Genomic DNA, 20,058 nt, shown 5'->3' with positions numbered 1-20,058 from the left:
AAAGAGATTTGAATATTTGTGAGGTTAAGAGTGATAAGAGAGAAATACAGAGACTGATGAGTAACTGATTGGGCATCTGACAAGTATCCCTCCTATGGCAGTAATCCCCTTATCTCTCTCTCTACGTCAGTCAGGTCCTTAATAGACTAGCAGAGAGCCGAGTGTGTGTTTGTATGTGTTTACGTGTGTGTGCATGGCTGTTAAAAGAAAGAGAGAAAGGGATGGAGAGAGCAACATTACTGGAATATATAGGAAAGCTCGTTGGGAGCATGCAATTTTAAACAATGCAGTAAGTGCATTGTGCATTATATAATTTAAAATAATATAGTCACACATGTAAATCTAACCCTTGTGTAAGGCCATTTTACTGCATATGACTTAGTGAATAATCCACACATTAGAAGTCCATGCAGTAGCATAATGGCACACATTCCGTTTCACTATTTTAGCACGCCGTGCTTCTTTACAGCTTTCGGCCAGCTTACAGGCAGCTCTCTGCTGCGATGATGAAGGCATTATGCAGGCTTTATGGCTGACTCCTCAAATCTCTCCTATGCGTGTTTGTATACGTGACTGAGGACACTCGCCTCTGGCGCTGTTGGTCTTTTGAACCGTTTTAAGGCCGGCCTCCCTGGCCAGTGGTGCCACCTATTGGCCAGTCCCAATAGCTTTATGGGAGTGAGCGATGGTCTGACCGGGAGCCATCATAATGCTGAGCACATCGGACTGCAGCAGAGTGGATTTTGTGTTTCTCTGTCAGTAGCCTAGGCTCCCCACCGTCCACCCCACCCTCCCTTCCTGGACAAAAGAGCTGTGAAGCCTTTACAATAACAGTTTCCTAGCGAATACAATCGAAAGATAGGTTGTAGGTTCAAGCATCAAATGTTATAATAGCTGTGTTCAAATGCATAAAATACTCCAATTATAGATTATTATAATCCATCTGGGATACTATCAAATTAGAAATTAGATAATTAATTTAAATAATTATAATAAAAATAATATAATTTAATAATCTGAGTATGGTTTCCAGTTATATTAATCAATTTAACTGGCCATAGTAAATCTTATTTGGCAGTAAATACACACTTTTTAAACTTGGTCTAGCATATTTTTTCCATAAAAAAAACAGATATAACCTGAATCCTTTCTTATAATTATAAAAAAAGGGTATTTGTTGCTGGAGGTTGAGGATGTAAACGCCATGTGTGACCCGAGCAGTATTACGGAATTATATTGCCAGACAATGCAAAGTTTTGGAATTTCGCACAGAGAATAAAAGTCAGCTACCTTAAAAGCCACAGTCCAGTACGAACACTCGAACCAAATTAATTACTCTTCTATTTTTAAAATGTTTAACTTCTGTTTTCTGAGAACAAACCAGAAACGTGCAGTGACAATTTGCATACTGGCACATGCAACAATATTTATTGTTGTTAAAAGTTACACTTTTAAACTTAACCATCAAGTGTCAGCCTAAATCTCTGCCATAATTCACATCTGCATCCTTGTGTGGCAACTTTAAATAGTCGGTTGTTAACTCAAGTCATTTATGTTTATATTTAGACCTTGAACTTGTTTTAAAGGACAGTGGCGCAGACGAACTTGCAACAGGTTTCACTCCGTTTGTTTGCCTGCGCCGTAGAAGTCTGTTAACTCAATTCAATAAGCATGTTTGCATGGAATACAAATGCAATGTAGCAACACAAGAGTCCTCAGTGTTTGTTTGTTTTTTTTTTTTTAATATTACAAAAATATCTCAATGGAGGGAAATGTACACCCGCTACATTCTCCCAATCTTTCAACAAACACTTTTAGTGCTCCTTGGCCTCAGGCTCTTTTTTAATGTCATTAACAGGTGGTTGTCAAAAATAGAATTGAAAACCAGAGATCACTCACACACTCATCACACACACACACACACACACACACACACACACACACACACACAGAGAGAGAGAGAGAGAGAGAGAGACCACCACAACACACCCCTGCTGATACGGATACCACACGCCAGTGCATCCCAAAAGCACATTCTAGCGGGACCAGATGGGTCATTTCTGCTGTCAGGAGTAAGGAAACAAACAAATCATCCGGTGAACTAACCCAGTTGTGGGAGGGGCATTCGTACTCTCCAACAGGCTCCACCCTCTTTTAACACTCATCCTGCCAGTCAGCCCCGTCCTCTCACACGCTCTGTTCTTCTCCATATCTTGACCATAAGAGCCCTTCTCACAGTGAATTGAGACACCTGAAACAGAACAGGTCAGCAAATCGTTTGTACCGTTGTTGTGATTAATTAAAAATCAGGGTCAAGCCTGAAATGACCTAATATGATCATCTTTAATAAGCTTGTCTCTCTGCTTGTCTGCAGAAGAGCTGTTGGATTTTAAATTTTTTTTTTAAGAACTCTGTTGTCTTGATTACAAATCATGAGATAATATTTTAATGAACTAAACTTAACTGATTGGTATTGCAGAAGACTGAAATCAGCTTGTGCCACTCACCGACGTAAACGGCACTGTTGTATAAACTGAGTATGGAATTCGATTCAGACATTTCACAGTACCATGCTATTTCAGTCTGTACATAATTACAAAATGCAGCTCTGAGTAATTGATCTAGCAAAATGAAGAGAATTGAATCACTTTTAGCAAAGATCAATTCAATATGCATGTATTGTCTATGTTTCATTAAAGTAAAATGTTGCAGCTAAAGGTCAGTGAGTTAGCCATGCATATGATTTTTTTTACGTTGTGCACATATACTGTTCATCTGACACTGGAAACAATGGAACTATGCTCTTTGCATTTTACAATTGACTATATTATTAACATACAAGTAAGATGCTTAGTAATGGCCAGTATTTGAGCAGATTTGCAGTTTTATTAAAGCACTCATAAAACTACATACTTATTTGTATATCATATTCACACTCGTAAATTAAACACACAAGTTAATACAATTATAGAATATAGAATTAAACAATAACTGAATTATTGTACTAGATTAAAACATAATTATTTTTTATATATATGTATATATAGTCTTTTTCATATTCATGCCAATTTGATTATGAATTGAAAATCTTTGACCATTGGGTTTATGTGATGCAAAAATATTAGAATATTTTATTCAATGATTTAGTCATTGGTTTTACTAATCCATTGTGTGTATGTGTGTGTGTGTGTACGTGTGTGCGTGCATTCATTTCTTTCTTTGCTTTTTTTCAGGACACTTCTGTCCTCTGTGTCTGATTGGGTCTCAAGGTTGATGTTGTCTTGACGATTTTGTTTTACCCCATATTCATCGTCATGTCAATCAGCTACTCAGCATATCCCATTACACTAATGTGGAGTGGCAACCTTTAATTTTCCCTACACATGCCTCATGAACTCCGATTATTCAAATTTGTCAGCAATCGCTGTCATCCCCTGTCCTTTGACATTTTTGTTCTTGCACCATTTAACCAGTTTGTCTTCATTAGCATAGCCTAGAATCGATATCTCACCCACCCTTGTGCCTAGCATCTCTTAATTTCTGCACACATCAGCATGTGGTCCACCTTCTTTGTCCAAGATGAAGATGGGAGGCCGGGCGGCCTGGCAGGAGTGATGGTCGAAGGCAGAGCAGCCAAGCGGCGAGTGCGATCAGAAGCTGCACTGGATGACGCTATAACTGCAAAGCAGAAAGGAAGGATCAAGCTGGTGTTTGCCGTGGCGGCTGTAGGAATCTTTATGACCATGCTGGGTGTGGGCACAGACTTCTGGGTCGAACTGGCCCCTGAAAAGCATTTTTACAGCAATGAGTCCTGTCTGGCCGTTCATTATGGGATATGGAAGTGCTGCACAAAGAAGCTCTGGATCGCCCTTGTCGACCCAGAAAGGGAAAGTTGTGGCCCTGCAGATCTTCCAGGAGGTGATTAGTCTGGTCAAAATCAGACATATTGTCTGTTAATCTGTTTAATTTCTAACTTGTATGTGAAATCGACTGATTGGTTAGCATAAGCATAAACTTGGGAAACTTTTTCTTTTTGTGTTCTTTAACTCTTTAGCATGTAATCTTGATTTTACGAAGGTAAAACTGGCACGAGAGCTTGTTCACTCGTGTAAGGTCATGAGATCATTTCATAAGCAAATATATAAAACAAGACAGAAACACAATTTTTACAGATCTTTGCATAATGTCTGAGTGTGTGAGCGCCGGCCTCCTCCCACTTTGAGCTCTGTTTATCACAAGATCCTGTTCTTGGCGACAAAAATAATTATGCACCCAAAAAATGGTAATGAGCTTCTCTTCCTCAGGTCAGAGATAACTACCAAAAACAATTCTTTCTTGTTTTATTTAATCCTGAGGATGCCTGAACATGCACTTGTGAACAAGCCTCAGGTGTAGCATAGTGCTGCTCGAAGGAAAATAGTGGCCTTCATCATTGATGATAGGAACAGTCTGGCCATTTTTGTGTAAATTAATAAATAACTCGAGAAATATATTTTCAGCTCTGGGCTGAACAAAATGGAATCCATACGCACCTTGTAAGAGAGTCTAACATGCGAAACGGAATTGGTCAAAAATGGCGAACTGTTCCTTTATCAAGGCTACATTTTTATTTCTTTCTTTGTTTTTCTCTTCTAAGAATCAAACTGCACCTACTTCAAGTTCTTCACAACCGGGGAGAATACAGTTATGTTTCAAAAGATGACAGAGAAGAGTGAGTCAGCCTGCCTCCTCTCTACCTCTCCATCAGCCAGCCCCCATCCCCCTTTACGCCCACACACAGACCCTCCCCCTTCCTCTCCTCTTTTCACTCTCCTGTTCCTCGCTCACATGCACAAAAGATTTGTAGGTCTTAGAGCATCGCATGAATCCTATAATTGGCTACAAAAACACCTTCCGAACACCTCTTCATTACATTTCCATAACGCTGCCACTGATGGTCTTGGTGCGCTGCGTAGGCCTTTTGCAATTTTATGCCAATTGAAGAGATGCAAATGAAGTCGGAACACGCCACAGTGTTCGTAGCCTGTGCTTGCAGCCTCTGCTCTGCTCTGCTTGCCTGACGTGGCAAAAGCTGGGATTCATGATCTGAACAGTGTAATAGCATAACGTGAAGCATTCCGACACGAAGATATAGTTTGAGGGATTTTTCGACAGGAAATTGAAGCAGGGGGCACTGACATTCCAGTCTCGCCTAAGCTAATAATGCTACATTGTGGTCAGGAGTAGACCGGTTCTAGTACGATTTGGAATACATTTACATTATTATATACTTCTTTGTCCATATTACTAGATTAGATGCAAAGTAAAATTGTAATTGTTGATGATATTCCAAATGTTGATGTTTAAGAAACATTGCCTGTACCCCCTCACAGGTCTAAATGTGGCAGCAGGTCTTTTGTCGGTCTCCGCCCTCCTGATGATGCTCACAGGTGGCATCTGCATCCTCATGGCACTTAGCAAACGTGTGCAATTCTTTCTAAAGCCTGCATCGCTCTGCTTCGTTCTTTCAGGTGAGGAAATGCTACGCCAGCAAATCTGGCGGGCCTCCATTCATTTCTTGTCTGGCGTGCAGATTTTCTGATTTTTTGGGCATAGGTTAGACCAGCAACTTGCAACTTTGATAGGAATATGCCAGAAAATCATTTTTTTTTTCTCATGTTTTTCACTTATCTCTGCCTCTTAGGTATCCTGCTCTTCCTGTCACTCATCATTTTCCACCAATCAGTGCTGTCATTGCTGGCAAGTGACCACTCGGTGCCTCTGCATCATGAACTGTCGTGGTCGGTTTCATGTGTGGGCTGTGCAGGGGCTGTGCTGATAGTCGCAGGGACTATTTTCCTCCTGCTTTCACTGCCTCACAGTGCCCTGGAAGCGTGCCTGCCAGGCCGTACCCGTGGCAGGTAGTTATGCGGAACACGAGGTGGGCTTTTATAATTTTAGAACGCTATCAGGCAATATGTAACGGTGGCAGTCAATTCAGATCAGCATGTTATTTTCTCAGGTTCGTCAGTATATGATATGGAATTCAAATTGTGTATTTATGCACAAATTGAAATTACGGCTTTATAAACACAATATACTATACATTTTTGCCCTAAGGAAGCTTTTAAAAGAAATTAATAAATGACCTAAAAACATACACCCATGCCTTGAATTATTTACGTATCTATTTATCTATTAACCCGTCCTTCCTTGATTTTGTGATTTTGCGGCTGCAACTGATGATAATTCAACCAAGTCCCTTTCATAATCACGTAATCATTGAAATCACTGCTGTCACTATGTGGCACAAAAATGTGGCTTCTGCTGCTATGGAAGGAGGAGACTTGTAGTTCCCTTTTCCCCTCACCCATTAGCTTTCATTTAAATTACATAACATAAGTAAACATTCTACGATTGTGTATGTATGCTTTTACGTCTTAAAGGGCCGGTTTCCTGCTCATGAATTAAGCCTAGCCGAGACTACAAGACTGCATTTTTGAATGGAGAATTTCACAGGACTAGGCTAAATCCATGAAGAGGAAACTTTCCCACAATGGGTGCTATAAACTGAACAATTATTCTAACCGGAGAATAAGAGAAAGAGCATAAAAATTCTGGTATTTTAGGCCACAACAGCCCCCAAAGTAGCCTGTGAAACCCCAGAGGGACTGATTAGTGTATTTATGGTAGGGGTTTATTTAAATAGGCATTTAAATTATCTTTCTGAATTTTGCTTAAAGACAGAGTTTCCTCCAGGCGCTCTCTATTTCTGCATCCTGTTCACCACCGTGTGACAGGTCCAAAATATTCAATTATTCTGAAATTTACATCTAGTAATATCTTTGGTTTTACTGTTTTGATTATTAATCAGCAAGATTTGAGATCTCTAAGCACAAATGAATATGGTGTCAAATGACCTCTTACTCACTGTAGACTGTGTACTCACACCATTCATAGCCATTGTCTTTGTTGACAGGATTCTATCATGTTAGGCTCTTAAAAATGAAAGTTACACTTTGACCAATCAATGTGAGCAAAAATAAAGTTCTGCTTCTGTATTTTGTTCTGTTGTACATTTGACATTTCGAGCCTTTTTCGATCTTCTCTCCACGTGAGCCCTCTTCAGATTTAGAGCGTGGCGAATTGTGCTAAATTGGTTTGAATAGAAGAAAAAAAAAAAAAAAAAGACAGCAAAAGAACACCGGAGGACTGAAAACCATTCCCAGTCGCCATCTAGATCAAACACATCTGACCTCATCCTCTGCCATCCCAAGATTCTTCCGAGCATGTTTTCCTCGTTGGGTTCCTGTCAGCTCACACTGTATATCATGTGTCCCGACCTTGTTGCTGCTTTTGGGGGCTGCACACTCCAGGCAGAGGCCGTGGTGTGTAGACTTTTAACCTCTCCTCTCATTTCAGGCTCCCCATCCTGCAGTCACCGTCGCTGCACAACTCCTACTTTTCCACAACTTTGTGGCAATTAAGAGCTGTAAAGGCAAACCGTCAAATCTTCCGGCAATGGCACGGTATGCCCTTTCAAGCTATTTGTGATAAATATTAATAAGTGCATTAATATAGCTTACCAGTTAACCTTTTCTTCCCACACACAGCCCTACTCATATCAGGTCAGGGTATTCTTTTTTTCTGTTCTGCTTTGCTAGATTTACATTTTAATGCTGGTGTGACATGCATACAATGTTAAGGAAATGGAGCACTGAGATACGGTTTATGCCATTTCTTCTGACATTACGTGCCATTTCAGCATCCACTGCCAGGGTGGCTCATAGCCGTCCCTGTTGTGATCTGTGCCGAGCCGGCGGGGGGTCGAAGGCTGTCTGTTCCCACGGCGTGTTCCCTGGGCTTTGTTCTAAGGACACTCTGGGCTGGTGAGAATCATGGCCCATCAGAGCTACATTTTTCAGACTTGCGACTGAGAAGGACAACACTGACCAGGGGCAATCGTGGCAGGGCATTACACAAATGCAGTAGCATTATTCTTTCACAGAGATTTCACAACTGAACTGAGGACAGTTCCTCTTCTGTGGGATCAGACAACCGAAGCCGTGAGACATCCTAATTGGTCTCAAGGAGCCTTCACACTTAACCCTGTTATTGTAATGTGGGCCAGTCTGTCCCTGCCAGCATACCCATTGGGTGGTAGGCCTAGATTTTATAATTCTCTTTTAAAAAATGTGTTCTTTATTTGGACATTTTAGTCTTTTGACATTTTGGAGTGTGGAAACTTTATTTTAAAATGTGCACTGTTACAAACAATGATATTGTTTTTATCTAATTTTTGTATTCGTGTGTAATGGTCACACAAAGAACCCCTGGTCCTAAAGAATTCACTAGAAAGTCTAGAATCTTAGTGCAGTGAATGTTTTGATATATGGAGAGAATCTACAGGGTTAGGGCTACAGTGAAGATGCTGAAAGTGAAGTGATTGTCATTGTGAAACACTGCAGCACAGCACATGGTGGCACAATGAAATGTGTCCTCTGCTTTTAACCATCACCCTTGGGGAGCAGTGGGCAGCCTTGACAGGCACTCGGGGAGCAGTGTGTGGGGGCGGTACTACCTGATCATTGGCACCTTGGTGGTTCGGGACTTGAACCAATAACCTTCAATTACAGGTCCGCTTCCTTCCCTGTTAGGCCGTAACTGCCCCAAATAGCAAGTGGTGCAGTATACATTTAGCCTATTTATTTTTGCCCTTCACACATAGTACTTTTTACAGATACTTGAGCCTCTGCCAGACATTTCCAATGAAACCATATCAAAGCCTGAGTGTCCCCAGAACACCAAGTCCATCTCACCATTTAGTAATGATGAGTTCACACTACAGCGTGGCGCGCTTCCCAGATATATCTGCCAAGCCGAGTTTAGCACCTCAGCAGGATCATAATCATTAGGTTCAACACTGCTTGACTCACTGGACATGTGGGTGCAAATCACCCCTAAAACAACTTGTAGAAGATTGTTGCTTATTCGATGGGAGTCCAGACTATGAGAAGACGGAGGTGGCTCACTGCCCTGATTTGTCTTGACAATGCTTTAAGGCTTGATGTCACTCAGTAGGACGAAAAATCTTGATCCTGCAATAGCTGTCACTATCTGAAATCTTCTTTATACCAAGGAAGTCTTGGTCCTCCAAGATGTTCTCCATTGCCAAGGTTGAATTCATCTGGGCCCTCACACTAACAGTTCAGTTATCGGCTACATGCCATGCAGTGACAGAACAACCCAGGGGGCTTCAAAAGGCATGGTAGTAAAGCGTTTAGTAGACAGGATCCTGTTACTGGAAAATGATGTCATCATAATGACGGAACCGATCTTATTTCTTGCATTTAACCTTATACCCTCAGCCCTTGGCCAGTAATCTCATCTTTCTTTAACACAGATGACAAAGCTCTTTCATCTGAAAAGTCACAACGACAAGATCTGTTCATAAGCTTCATTCATGAATTTGAGCACACCACCAGAGGCATTCATCCACCCCTGTATTCATCAGTTCCCTAAACCTGCTTAAATAGGTCTGGGTCACAGGGAAGCCAGAGTGAATGTGCAGGTACAAGGGGCCATGGCCCAGTTTAGCATTGCAAATTCATCCGACAATAGAGCCACAAAGGATGTGAGCAGAAACCCCCCCTGACAGGGTGTTCAACCCTCCTAGAAGATGTTGGAGCATTAAACACTGTGTGACCAGGACAGAAAATGAATAATAATAATAAAAAAAAGGATTGCTTCTTAAATTTATGGTTTGATCAATCTGATCATTTCAGAAATGTTCAGTATATCAGCTCTACACTGTAGTAGAATATAATATTTTTATTTTCCCAAAAAGTTTTTTTTCTCACATATACAGTATAGATATATGTTTCTATATTTTTCTGGTGAGGTTTTCAGTTATAAGTATTGCTCCCCCATCATCCATAATGTAAATATACATAGATATTCTTTCTCTACTCTTGCCCTGTTCCACAGGCTATTAGAACACACAATTTGATATGATAACCTATAATTGTATCAACAGTACAACCATCAATAAATAAATTATATGTATATAAAATTCTAACAACTAGTACACTTCTGATTACAATAAAAAACACAGTATCTTTACGATTTTAAAAACTGCAATCATAATCATAGTCATAATTCTAATAATACACAAATCTATCTATATATATATTTATAAATAAATTATTACTAACATATACTGACACTCTTTCATTTTTTCCGCACTTGAATGACATCATAATATTTAATGTCACCGTGCAAGATTTCACAGTTTAATTTTTTGAAACAAAAATAGAAAAAAAAAGGTTACCCATACAAAAACATTGTTCAAAATGTACAATTCAGTCCAGTTATAACAACTACAATAAGAAAACAACAGCAAATTGATAATATTGAAGTTACATTTACGTAACCCATGATAAAGCACTGGGAATGAAATAGTCGAACAACCCAAAGATCACTATTACAGACATAATGCGCAATTCAAAATGAATCCATACTCGGTAATGGCATTGACGTTGCTCTAGTTGTGGCCATATTCATTGTATTGGAAAACAGAGGTGGAGAGAAAAGAGGGAAGGGAGAGGGAGAGAAGCGCCTTCTCTCTTTCCTCTGCGTCTCTTCACCTCCAGTTTCTCTGGCCATGGCTATAATTCCTCAGTCTCCGTTCGAGTCATATCCCCTCTCCTCGCCGATCCCTCCTTCGCCTCTTCTCTCATCTGTTAGACGGGCGTGGTCCTCCTGTTTAGCGTGTTGGTGTTGGAGCTGTCGCCTTTGGCCAGCCTGTCGAGCGTGCCCAGGCCTCGGTCGCGCTCCATGGTGGCTGTGGATGAAGGGGGCTGCTGGGAGGCGGGTCCAGAGGAAGACAGGGTGTTGAGTGGAGCGTTGGCGCCGCTCTGCGCTGATGCCGCCAGGTTGGATTTGGACAGTGAGGGCAGGGTTCCGGTCATGAGTACCCCTCCTCCGCCGCTGCCTGCTCCACCTCCACCCTCTTTTGTGGGGAAGTAGTTGTGCAGCTGGTAGAGGGTGGCGCGGTCCACCGTTCCGTACATGGGGGGCGCGCCCGCTGCACCCAGCTTGGCGTCCCGTGACAGGGTGTACATGGAGATGTCGCCAACGCCGCTGTGCTGCGTGTGTGGGTTAGGCAGTGTGGCCACAGAGAAGGGTGGGGGTCCGGCAGCCAGCGGCGGGCCGAAGTTCTTGGAGGCTGGGCCAGGCGAGGGGTCCCGTGATCGGGTGGCCGGGTCAGTGGAGCGGGAGCTGGACCGGGATCGGCGTCGGAAGCGGTAGCTCGGCAACCGCAGCATGGCGGTGGTGGTGCTGCGCAGGAGGTCAGTGCGCGAGCGACAGCGCAGCTCTTTGTTGCGCTCGATGTAGATGTTCACGGCCAGCACGCCCACCACCTCAGCCAGGATGAACGAGAGGCCTCCGAAGTAGAAGGACCAGCCGTAAGAGTAGTGCCACTTCTTGTCCTCGTCCTTCTTGGGTGAGATGTCGCTCAGTGCGGCTGATATGTACACAATCACGCCAATGATGTTGCTGAGGCCTGATGATGGGAGGCAATGTGTCAAAAAGTACAGAAGAACATTTGGCAAAGAGGGGTGCAGAGGGAATATCTAGACACTCTGTGTGGAGCTGTACTGTCATAAATGTCAAGCCAATAAAGATCATGACCCTGATCAAGCACAGATCCCAATAATGTAAGGAAAGGCTGCACCAAACGTTCCTGGCTGTTTACATACAGTATCTGTAATTTAATATTACCGCATTGGCCCAATATAAAACAGTTCATTGTGTCAGCTTGCAATCAAGCTCTAGACAAAAAAACTCTATACTGATAAATGGTGCAAAAAATGGCATTTTGTAATGTGTTGTCTTATGTTCATGCAATTCAGAATATTATTTTATTTAAATAATAATATACATTGTATCAGAGTTGTTTGGCTGAGAGTATTCCTATTACCAAATCATCCCTTTTTCTTTTCTTTTACAATTTATTATGTTTTAATCACAAGGTCATGTGACCAACTGCTGCCTGAAGACTATCACATGACATTCCCTCGTGTGATACTGCATAGAGTATAGTAGCACAATATATTATTGTGTAGTACAGTCGAGTATATTGTACATTTTATAGCATAATAAGGTCATGTCTGAATACATTACAGCTCTCATCAGGGCGACCTACCTGCCACCACAAACAGGATTCCGGCACCAAGTATGATGTGCCGCTTGGTTTTATAGAAACGGCTGGATGCCACACACACCCCTCCCAACAGCAGCAGAATAGCACTCAGAATAGGGAAGATGCTGGAGGCCCGAACGACACCTACAGATAAAGACAGATCTGACTGCACAACAGTTCTTGGTCCAATTTTTTTTTCTGCTCAGATGGATCTGAGTGACTGACAGCTCTTGGTTATGGATACTGGATTTATTGGATCATCTCAAATTTGGGTTGAATAAAATCCAATCAGCCACTAAGCACTAAGACTTGCTTCTAATAAAGAAATGGCAAAGATAGAGGAAGGTAAACACCAAGAGCTGGCAGCAGTTAAGCAGAGGACGACAGAAGGAAGATGATGTTTGCCATCACTTTCATGCCAAACATTTCACTCCGGGCATGAAAATGGCGCAATCCATATTTCATAAGTTTGTATATTGCGCCGACCAGCCTTTCACAGAAAGCCCAGACTCATTCAGCAATGCACAGCCTTATGCACACACTCACGTAAGAGGTATTCTGCAGCATCCTGATCGTAATCAGCATCTTCGGGGAAATGATTGATTTGGGAGCAAACTCCTCTCTTCAGTCCTGAATGCAGGCGAGAGAGAGCAAGAGAGGGAGAGAGACAACGGTTGAATGCAATTGCAATTTCAGTACCAAATAAATATATTGTGTCTATGCTGGCTCCTTTTAATGGTGCATAACAAAATCTGTGGCGAAAAAGGGTTTTGTTTTTATCTGGGTTGATTATGCAGTAAATGGAAAAACACTTCGCCTCTGACCTCTGCTGACTCACAGCATTATTGTTAGCATTGAAATTACATGTGAAATTGCTGTTCGCGCCGGGCAAAGAGGAAGGTGCCGAGCACAGGCTTACGCTCCCCGCATGTGAAATTCAATATAAAGGGGTAGAAAAAGTTCAAAGAGAGCAGGCCAGTTCATGCACACTAGCATATTGTTTATTGTATTCCATTATATCATACTATTTTTGGCTTAAAACCTGTGTATTTTACACACACACACACACACACACACACATGAAATTGTACATGAAATGAAAAATCTAGAATGTGATTCCAATCTTATTCCTTCTTATCTAACCTGAATGTAATCTTCATATCATATTCTCTTTTTCTAGACACATTAATACCCATTAACTGCTCTAATTTGTCCTGGAGAAAATGAGCAAAAGGCTGCATCAAAGCCATGTTAGCCACTGCAGTCAGTGAAAATGGTGAACAATATAAAACTGAAGCTAAACTTAAATTAATTTACATAAAAAGGAAGTTGAAAGTGAACTGATTGTCATTGTGAAACACTGCAGGACAGCACACGGTGACACAACAAAATGTGTCCTCTGCTTTTAACCATCACCCTTGGTGAGTAGTGGGCAGCCATGACAGGCGCCCGGGGAGCAGTGTGTGGGGACGGTGCTTTACTCAGTTGCACCTTGGCGGATCGGGATTCGAACCGTCAGGCTTCTGATTACGGGGCCGTTTCCTTAACTGCTAGACCACCACTGCCCTAGTGGTGTTGGTTGTATAATTCCATAATGCAAGTGAACATTTATTAATATGAATGTGATTATGCTTTTTAAAATAAAGGCCAGTTGAAAACCACAGCCAGAAACCTCAAGAAATTATTCGGAAGACAATATCAGGATGGGCTTGCCTGACAGGGATCAGATAAGAAGAGGTATTAGCCTGGCCAAACCACGAAATATGTTCATTTAACTGATTTAATTAATAAATGCAAACTTTTTTTGCTTACCGAAGTCAAGAAAGCATCACTTGTCTAACAAAGAAAGAAATCCTCTTAAATGTAGAGAGGTTCTGAAAAACAATCGAGCAATCGCACATGACTGAGAGGTCATCACATTTGTGCTGTGATTATTTGTGTAGTGGTGGCCCCGTAATCAGAAGTTTGCCGAGGTGTCACTGAGCAAAGTACCGTCCCCACGCACTGTTCCCCGGGCGCCTGTCATGGCTGCCCACAGCTTAGTAAGGGTGATGGTTAAAAGCAGAGGACATGTTTCGTTGTGTCACTGTGTGCTGTGCTGCAGTGTTTCACAATCACTTCACTTTCATGTCACTTTCAGGAAGTCCTTAAGCAACAAGCCCCGATCCGCATGATTTGACTGCTACCTACCCTCCAAGCAGCAGATTCTCCACAGGCCGGAGTGTGTAAGGGCACCTGGGTCTTTCTTGTCCTTGTTGTGGGGGTCCTCCTGAGAAGAATTTGCTGTGCTGTTGCAGATGAAGGCGCGGGCGTACAGCCAGTAGTCGGTGCCAATGGCCACTGTCATCAGGGCAAAGGCAGCGAAGGCACCCACCGTTGTGAGAAGCACCTGAATGCCGCGCTCACACCACACCATTGCTAGGAGAAATTGAGGAAAGGAAGCCATGGATATACTCTTACATGTTACATTTAACATTTTACAACGTAAGCAGATGAGAAAATTGTACCTAAGAGTCGAAGAAAGTTACTGGAGATGGAGGTTATACTAGCTCGGTTCACCACTTACGAAGAGCATTTTCTAAAACGGTGGTGTAAAGTAAATTTTTTTTTTTTTTACAATTAAAAGTATTAGGCAGGCGGGTGAGTAATATTACCAGATTACTAAACAAGCTATTATTTTACTGGCAAATGTTACAAATAAAAGAAGTTATTAATGCAAAATAATTAAACAGGGGTGAACCAGAAGACCCAGGTTCACACCTGTGAACCAGAAGACCCAGGTTCAAATCCCACTTACTACTATTGTGTCCCTGAGCAAGACTCTTAACCCAGGGGGGGACTGTCCCTGTAACTACTGACTGTAACGTCGCTCTGAATAAGGGCATCTGATAAATGCCGTAAATGTATTATTTTGCTTGCAAATGGAATGTATAAAGAAATCAACACGTTATTACACACAAATTATCTGATTATATTGTGGGGGATATCATATATCCCCCACAACACACACACACACACACAAATTTTGCATGTCTTAGCTGTATACAGTCCAGTATACAAAAAGACAAGACAACAAGGCAGTTGGTGGCTAGCATGAGAACATTTTGAAGTTTTGGAAGCAGAACACTGGCCAAGGATTTCTGTGACTTTTGACAAGGACCAAAAACTGCAGCTCTTGCTAGATTTTTCTGCCGTGCCACCTCACAATTCACAGGAGTGACGGCCACGGCATACCTGCTTTAGTGGAGTCCATGCCACAGCCAGAGTTGTTTTTGTGTGAACAGAGGGATATACTCAATGTAATGTGCATGGTCGTGATGTTATGGCTGATCAATGTAAGTTAATGAAAATAGGACATGTGCAAAAAGGTAATGATGGAGAGTATGGGTGTGTATAATAACTCACAGTAGAAACGTTGTACGGGTGACTTGTTTTTTTTCCTATAAAGCAATTACATTGGAAAAGGGCAAGGGTGCAGCACAACTGAGCTCGGGAGGTCGAAAAGTTGTCTGTATCCATAGCAACTGCCACACTGCCGTTCGCCAGAGCACGGCCATCCTGAGAAAAACGACTCGTCTCGCTACTAACCATCACAAACATCGGCCTAGTACTACCGATGCATATACTCAGCCATTCATATTGTGTTTTTAAGTATAGGCACGGATCCATTACTTTCATTGTTTTCTTTTCTAATTTTACTAATGCCTGATATCTTAAAAAGATGTCAAAAGATTATTTTAATCTAGTCACATGCCAACAAGTCTATTAGTATCACTGACACCATTTGCAGGCTCACTCTACCCTGGAAGGGGGTCCCTCTCTGTATCACTCCTTCCCAAGGTTTCTTCCTTTCTTTTTTTCTCTCTCCTAGAGTTTTTTTGTGTGGAGTTTTTCCTTGTGTGCAGAAGGGTCAAGTGAAGGGGGTGTCAACTGTAGGGCCTGTCAAAGCCCATTGAGACATACTGTATGTGATTTTGGGCTATATAAGAAATAAATGTTGTTGTTGTTATTTTAGGCAGAGACAACAGTCATCTGATGGTGAAACTCAACATGAACTCCAGCTTGAGTCCAGGCTCCATGTTTAAGCCGAGAATCTGGTACCAACATCCCCCCACCTCAATGTCTTTAGATGGCAAGATGACCATCACATGCTCTTTATCTGTTGAGTAACAGGGATGAAGATTAACCTCAGCCACTTGTGGCTGTCATCCTCGAGAAGAGAGTAAGAAATTACATTCCTGCAAGGACCTCTACTCAGAACAGGACAAGACCAAACAGAATGAAGAGATGCAAATTTCTAGTCATACAAAATAATAATAAATAAAAAATAAACTAAGGCTGGAAATTTAAACAATGAGAATGTAAAAAAAAAATCTTATTTTTTAACATAAAGCCTGAAACAGAAGTACATTCCTGTTTAATGACTGTGCACAGTCACCCAATGCATAGTTATACAAGCATACTTAAATTAATTTTACATTTAAATTAAAATAATTAGGTGGATGGTCCACAAGGTGCTGAAGAAACATCTACTTGATCTCAATTACAGTTAACCTCCAATCTAACCAGTCATAAAGGTTCCTCAAAAGACTTTCAGCATGGTGCTACATGAACGGCTGTGACGTAAGTTTCCTGGCGGCACGAACAACAACGAAGCATCTACTGACTTTATGAGGTTTTAACTCTATGTGCTGTGGAACACAACATGAAACAAGCATTTTATTAACATTAATGAAAATCTAAAGTTAGTAAGTGCCTCCATCCAAAAAAATCCACCTCCAATTAAAAAAATGAAAGTACATTTACTGCATAGAGACTTTAAGGGACAAACTCACACGGGTGTCCGTAACACATAACGTCTAGATTAACATTTACAGTGTTCATCATCTGGGTCTAGATGCTCGTCATGTCGGTTTAAGTCCAATGGTTTTAACTGGAATTAGCAAAAATTGACTAGGTCGCACCATTTCTTTGCGAGACAAACACACAGTCACAGTCTTTGGAAATCATGCCCTGTTGATCATATCATTGATCTGTTTTTTTTGTTTTTTTTTACCTGGAGGCATGTGTCGTCCCTTCCCCTCCATTTTGCAAGCTTCCTCTCCCTTGTTACTGAGCGTGCCTTCTCCTCTGTCCAGGCAGCATCCATCGACTGTCTTCCCTCTTTCTCTCTCTGCACCTCGCTCTTGCGCTCTCTCACTCTGTCCTCTTCGTCTTGTCTATGCCTCCCAGTTCCTTGCCAGTGGGTGGGAGTGAAAATCCTCTACTTTTTCTTGGTCCGCTCTCCTCAAAGCGCTATCATGGCAGGAGTCCTAGCTCGCCTAGACAAAAGAAAATGTTTCAATTAAATAATACATAAACATATTTAGGGTGGGGGACCAATATGGCCAAAAATTACCCATCGTGCCAGTTAAAGCAGCGTGGTGGTCTAACACAGACACCGGCTCCACTGTCATGTTCTCCCCCATACATGGAAAGATAGAGAGGTATGTAAAGAAAGAATGGGGGGGAGCAAAGAAAGAGAGAGAGAGAGAGCGCGAGCGTGCTCCATTCCATTGCCATGGCAACAGTGGATTCCAAAGTCAAGAAGAGATCTGGAATGAGGTGGGGGCAGGCTGTGCTGGCGTGGGGGATTCTGCTCAGAATAAGCGGAATATAAGAACACGACTCCAAAGGGCTGTAAAGCGAGGACACAGGGGCGTGTTAATGATGCCGTCTCCCCGTTGAGTAAACGTTACTCCCGGCAGCATCCATTTTAACAGCTCACGGGCACAATGTGGTGTGTGTCCCTGTCCATTCCACACCACGGGCAAAATGTGCTCTAAATGTCACACAGAGTGGCCGGAACGCTGTTTGGCCTCCTGTTACATTTCACCATATAGCTACATGCACTAACACGAGGTGACTGAATTCCACCTGAACTTTCACTGATCCGGCACGTCTCTGGCACACGAGGTCCGTGACAGTAGTCGCATTCTGAGGGGAAATGGCATCATGCCACACAAACACAATTACACAACAGAGCATGGCAAGGCGCCGCCAGCCAATACACGGAGACGCTGTGCGTTGGACCCGAGCAAGGGACGCACGTCCGGCGCGCCTGGATCCACCGCGCAGCTGATGTGACAATGCAAAGCACACACAGGAGCGGTCACGTTGCATTCAAGAGGGACGTACATTCCACAGTCTATACCATCGCACACAGAACAGACATCTCCAGAAGTGCCTCATGCACCGTGCATTTAATGTCAGCACGCAAGATGCGAGCGTGATGCTCAAACATTATTGTTATATGTGCGGCGTCGAGACGGGTGAGTATCAGAGAGAATAAATGGCTCAAGCGCAAAACGCATATGGAACAGGAACAGGGCGAATGTAATGTTGCGTTGAGGTTAAACGTCCTTGTACCGCTTAAGAAGTGGATCAGCGTCGGCGTTCGCCGCAACACGTAGCGGTCACGCAGCGATACGGTACTTTTGCAACAACAACAAAAAAAACGTAAAAGTTAAAAACAAGACAAAACGGCCCGATATTTTAAAGCAGTAATTACAAACAAATTAGAAAGGAATTAATCGGAGAAGCGAAATGAAGGTACCTTACGTTTGTCCGACGTTGCCACGTTGGACGAAATAAGAACCGTTCGCGCCGGTACTTCTAAACGTGTCGGCCGGGTGGAACGGACGCGCTCTCGGCGCCACTTACCTCCGCCGCCCGGTTCCCGACGCCGAGCCCGGCTGCTGGGTGGGGGGCTGGGGGCGCGACGTCGGTCCGTCAGTCCGTCCCTCCGTCCGTAGACTTTTCTTCTCCAGATGGAGATGTTAATCTACAGTGTTCAAGGCTTGTCCGTCTTTCATTTTTAAATATTTTTTTTTTGCTGTGTATATAAATAATCGACAGTTTTTTTTTTTTGTTTTTTTTTTTACAACTACCGGTTTTAACGAACATAAATGCTCGCAGGACCGTTCCCGAGAGTAACCCTTAATTCCGGGACCACGAAGTCACATTTACTCAGGGTTTTCCGCGGATACTTGCCGAGTTTTGGCGTAAAAAAACATGGCGCTCGTGCATAGTTAGGTGGTACTTTAAACAAAACTTGTTTCGTGTCCGTTTCATAACCTGAAACGTCAGGCGAACGTTCCATTTACAGCATTTGGCCAAATAAATTAGCATCACGTACCAAAGCAGGGTGAATCGGCTAAATGTTCCCACAAAACAGGGTTAATTCATCAATTCCATTAACTCAAGCAAAAGAAGGTGAACCGGCGAGCTAACCAGCTAAAAGTTCCCAGAAAACAGGATTAATTCATCAATTTTATTAATTCAAGCAAAAGAAGGTGAACCGGCGAGCTAACCAGCTAAAAGTTCCCACAAAACAGGATTAATTAATCAATTTTATTAATTCAAGCAAAAGAAGGTGAACCGGCGAGCTAACCAGCTAAATGTTCCCACAAAACAGGATTAATTCATAAATTCCATTAACTCAAGCAAAAGAAGGAAAGATGGTAATTAAAGTCGTATCTTAAACACCAGGAATACACACATACCGAAATTCTGGCTGTTTTTTGCCATTTTAAAATGGTAGGCTGATTTTTAGATGATAATAAACAAAAGCATAATAAAAAGTAATATTAGCAATAATCACACCAATTATATCTTAATGGTTTGCTACACCGCATACGCTTCTCTTCTGTCTTTCACTCCCAATACTTAATTGTAATAAAACTTTAGCCACAAAAATAGGTGTTATTTGGAGCCTTTGTATTTTTACCAAAAGATAAATTTCTCACACAAGAAAATTTCTTGGTTAAACACTTTCTGAACTGGAAAGTCAGAACTTGTGATAGTTATTTGAAGGCAGAATATGAGTGGAGGAG

General features: G+C 42.2%; 2 protein-coding genes across 7 annotated transcripts; one reads left to right on the top strand and one right to left on the bottom strand.

Moving 5' to 3' along the window:
* Window positions 1-2,138: 2,138 nt before the first annotated feature.
* On the top strand, window positions 2,139-16,296 carry cacng6a (calcium channel, voltage-dependent, gamma subunit 6a). Of its 2 annotated transcripts, none has more exons than XM_028963844.1 (8): window positions 2,139-2,265; window positions 3,234-3,918; window positions 4,637-4,711; window positions 5,373-5,510; window positions 5,684-5,739; window positions 7,402-7,508; window positions 7,593-7,607; window positions 16,200-16,296. In XM_028963844.1, the coding sequence occupies exons 2-8, from the start codon at window positions 3,555-3,557 to the stop codon at window positions 16,267-16,269; spliced, it is 825 nt and encodes a 274-aa protein (XP_028819677.1). In that variant the 5' UTR covers window positions 2,139-2,265; window positions 3,234-3,554; the 3' UTR covers window positions 16,270-16,296. The 2 variants fall into 2 exon arrangements, with proteins under 2 accessions (XP_028819677.1, XP_028819678.1); XM_028963845.1 differs by lacking the exon at window positions 16,200-16,296 and adding an exon at window positions 14,325-14,930.
* cacng8a (calcium channel, voltage-dependent, gamma subunit 8a) lies at window positions 9,796-19,198 on the bottom strand. Of its 5 annotated transcripts, XM_028963841.1 has the most exons (7): window positions 18,780-19,198; window positions 18,593-18,657; window positions 17,241-17,505; window positions 14,375-14,602; window positions 12,731-12,814; window positions 12,188-12,328; window positions 9,796-11,545 (listed from the first exon to the last, which is right to left on the bottom strand). In XM_028963841.1, exons 3-7 carry the CDS (start codon window positions 17,269-17,271, stop codon window positions 10,722-10,724), a joined length of 1,308 nt encoding a protein of 435 aa, XP_028819674.1. In that variant the 5' UTR covers window positions 17,272-17,505; window positions 18,593-18,657; window positions 18,780-19,198; the 3' UTR covers window positions 9,796-10,721. The 5 variants fall into 5 exon arrangements, with proteins under 5 accessions (XP_028819674.1, XP_028819670.1, XP_028819676.1 ...); XM_028963837.1 differs by lacking the exon at window positions 18,593-18,657; XM_028963843.1 differs by lacking the exon at window positions 18,593-18,657 and having other exon boundaries at window positions 18,785-19,198.
* Between the last annotated feature and the right edge of the window lie 860 nt (window positions 19,199-20,058).

Source organism: Denticeps clupeoides, chromosome 20 (genome assembly GCF_900700375.1).
Source record: "Denticeps clupeoides chromosome 20, fDenClu1.1, whole genome shotgun sequence".
Taxonomy (NCBI): domain Eukaryota; kingdom Metazoa; phylum Chordata; class Actinopteri; order Clupeiformes; family Denticipitidae; genus Denticeps; species Denticeps clupeoides.
The sequence above is the reverse complement of the archived record's forward strand: the minus strand, read 5'-3'. Positions and strand labels throughout refer to the sequence as shown.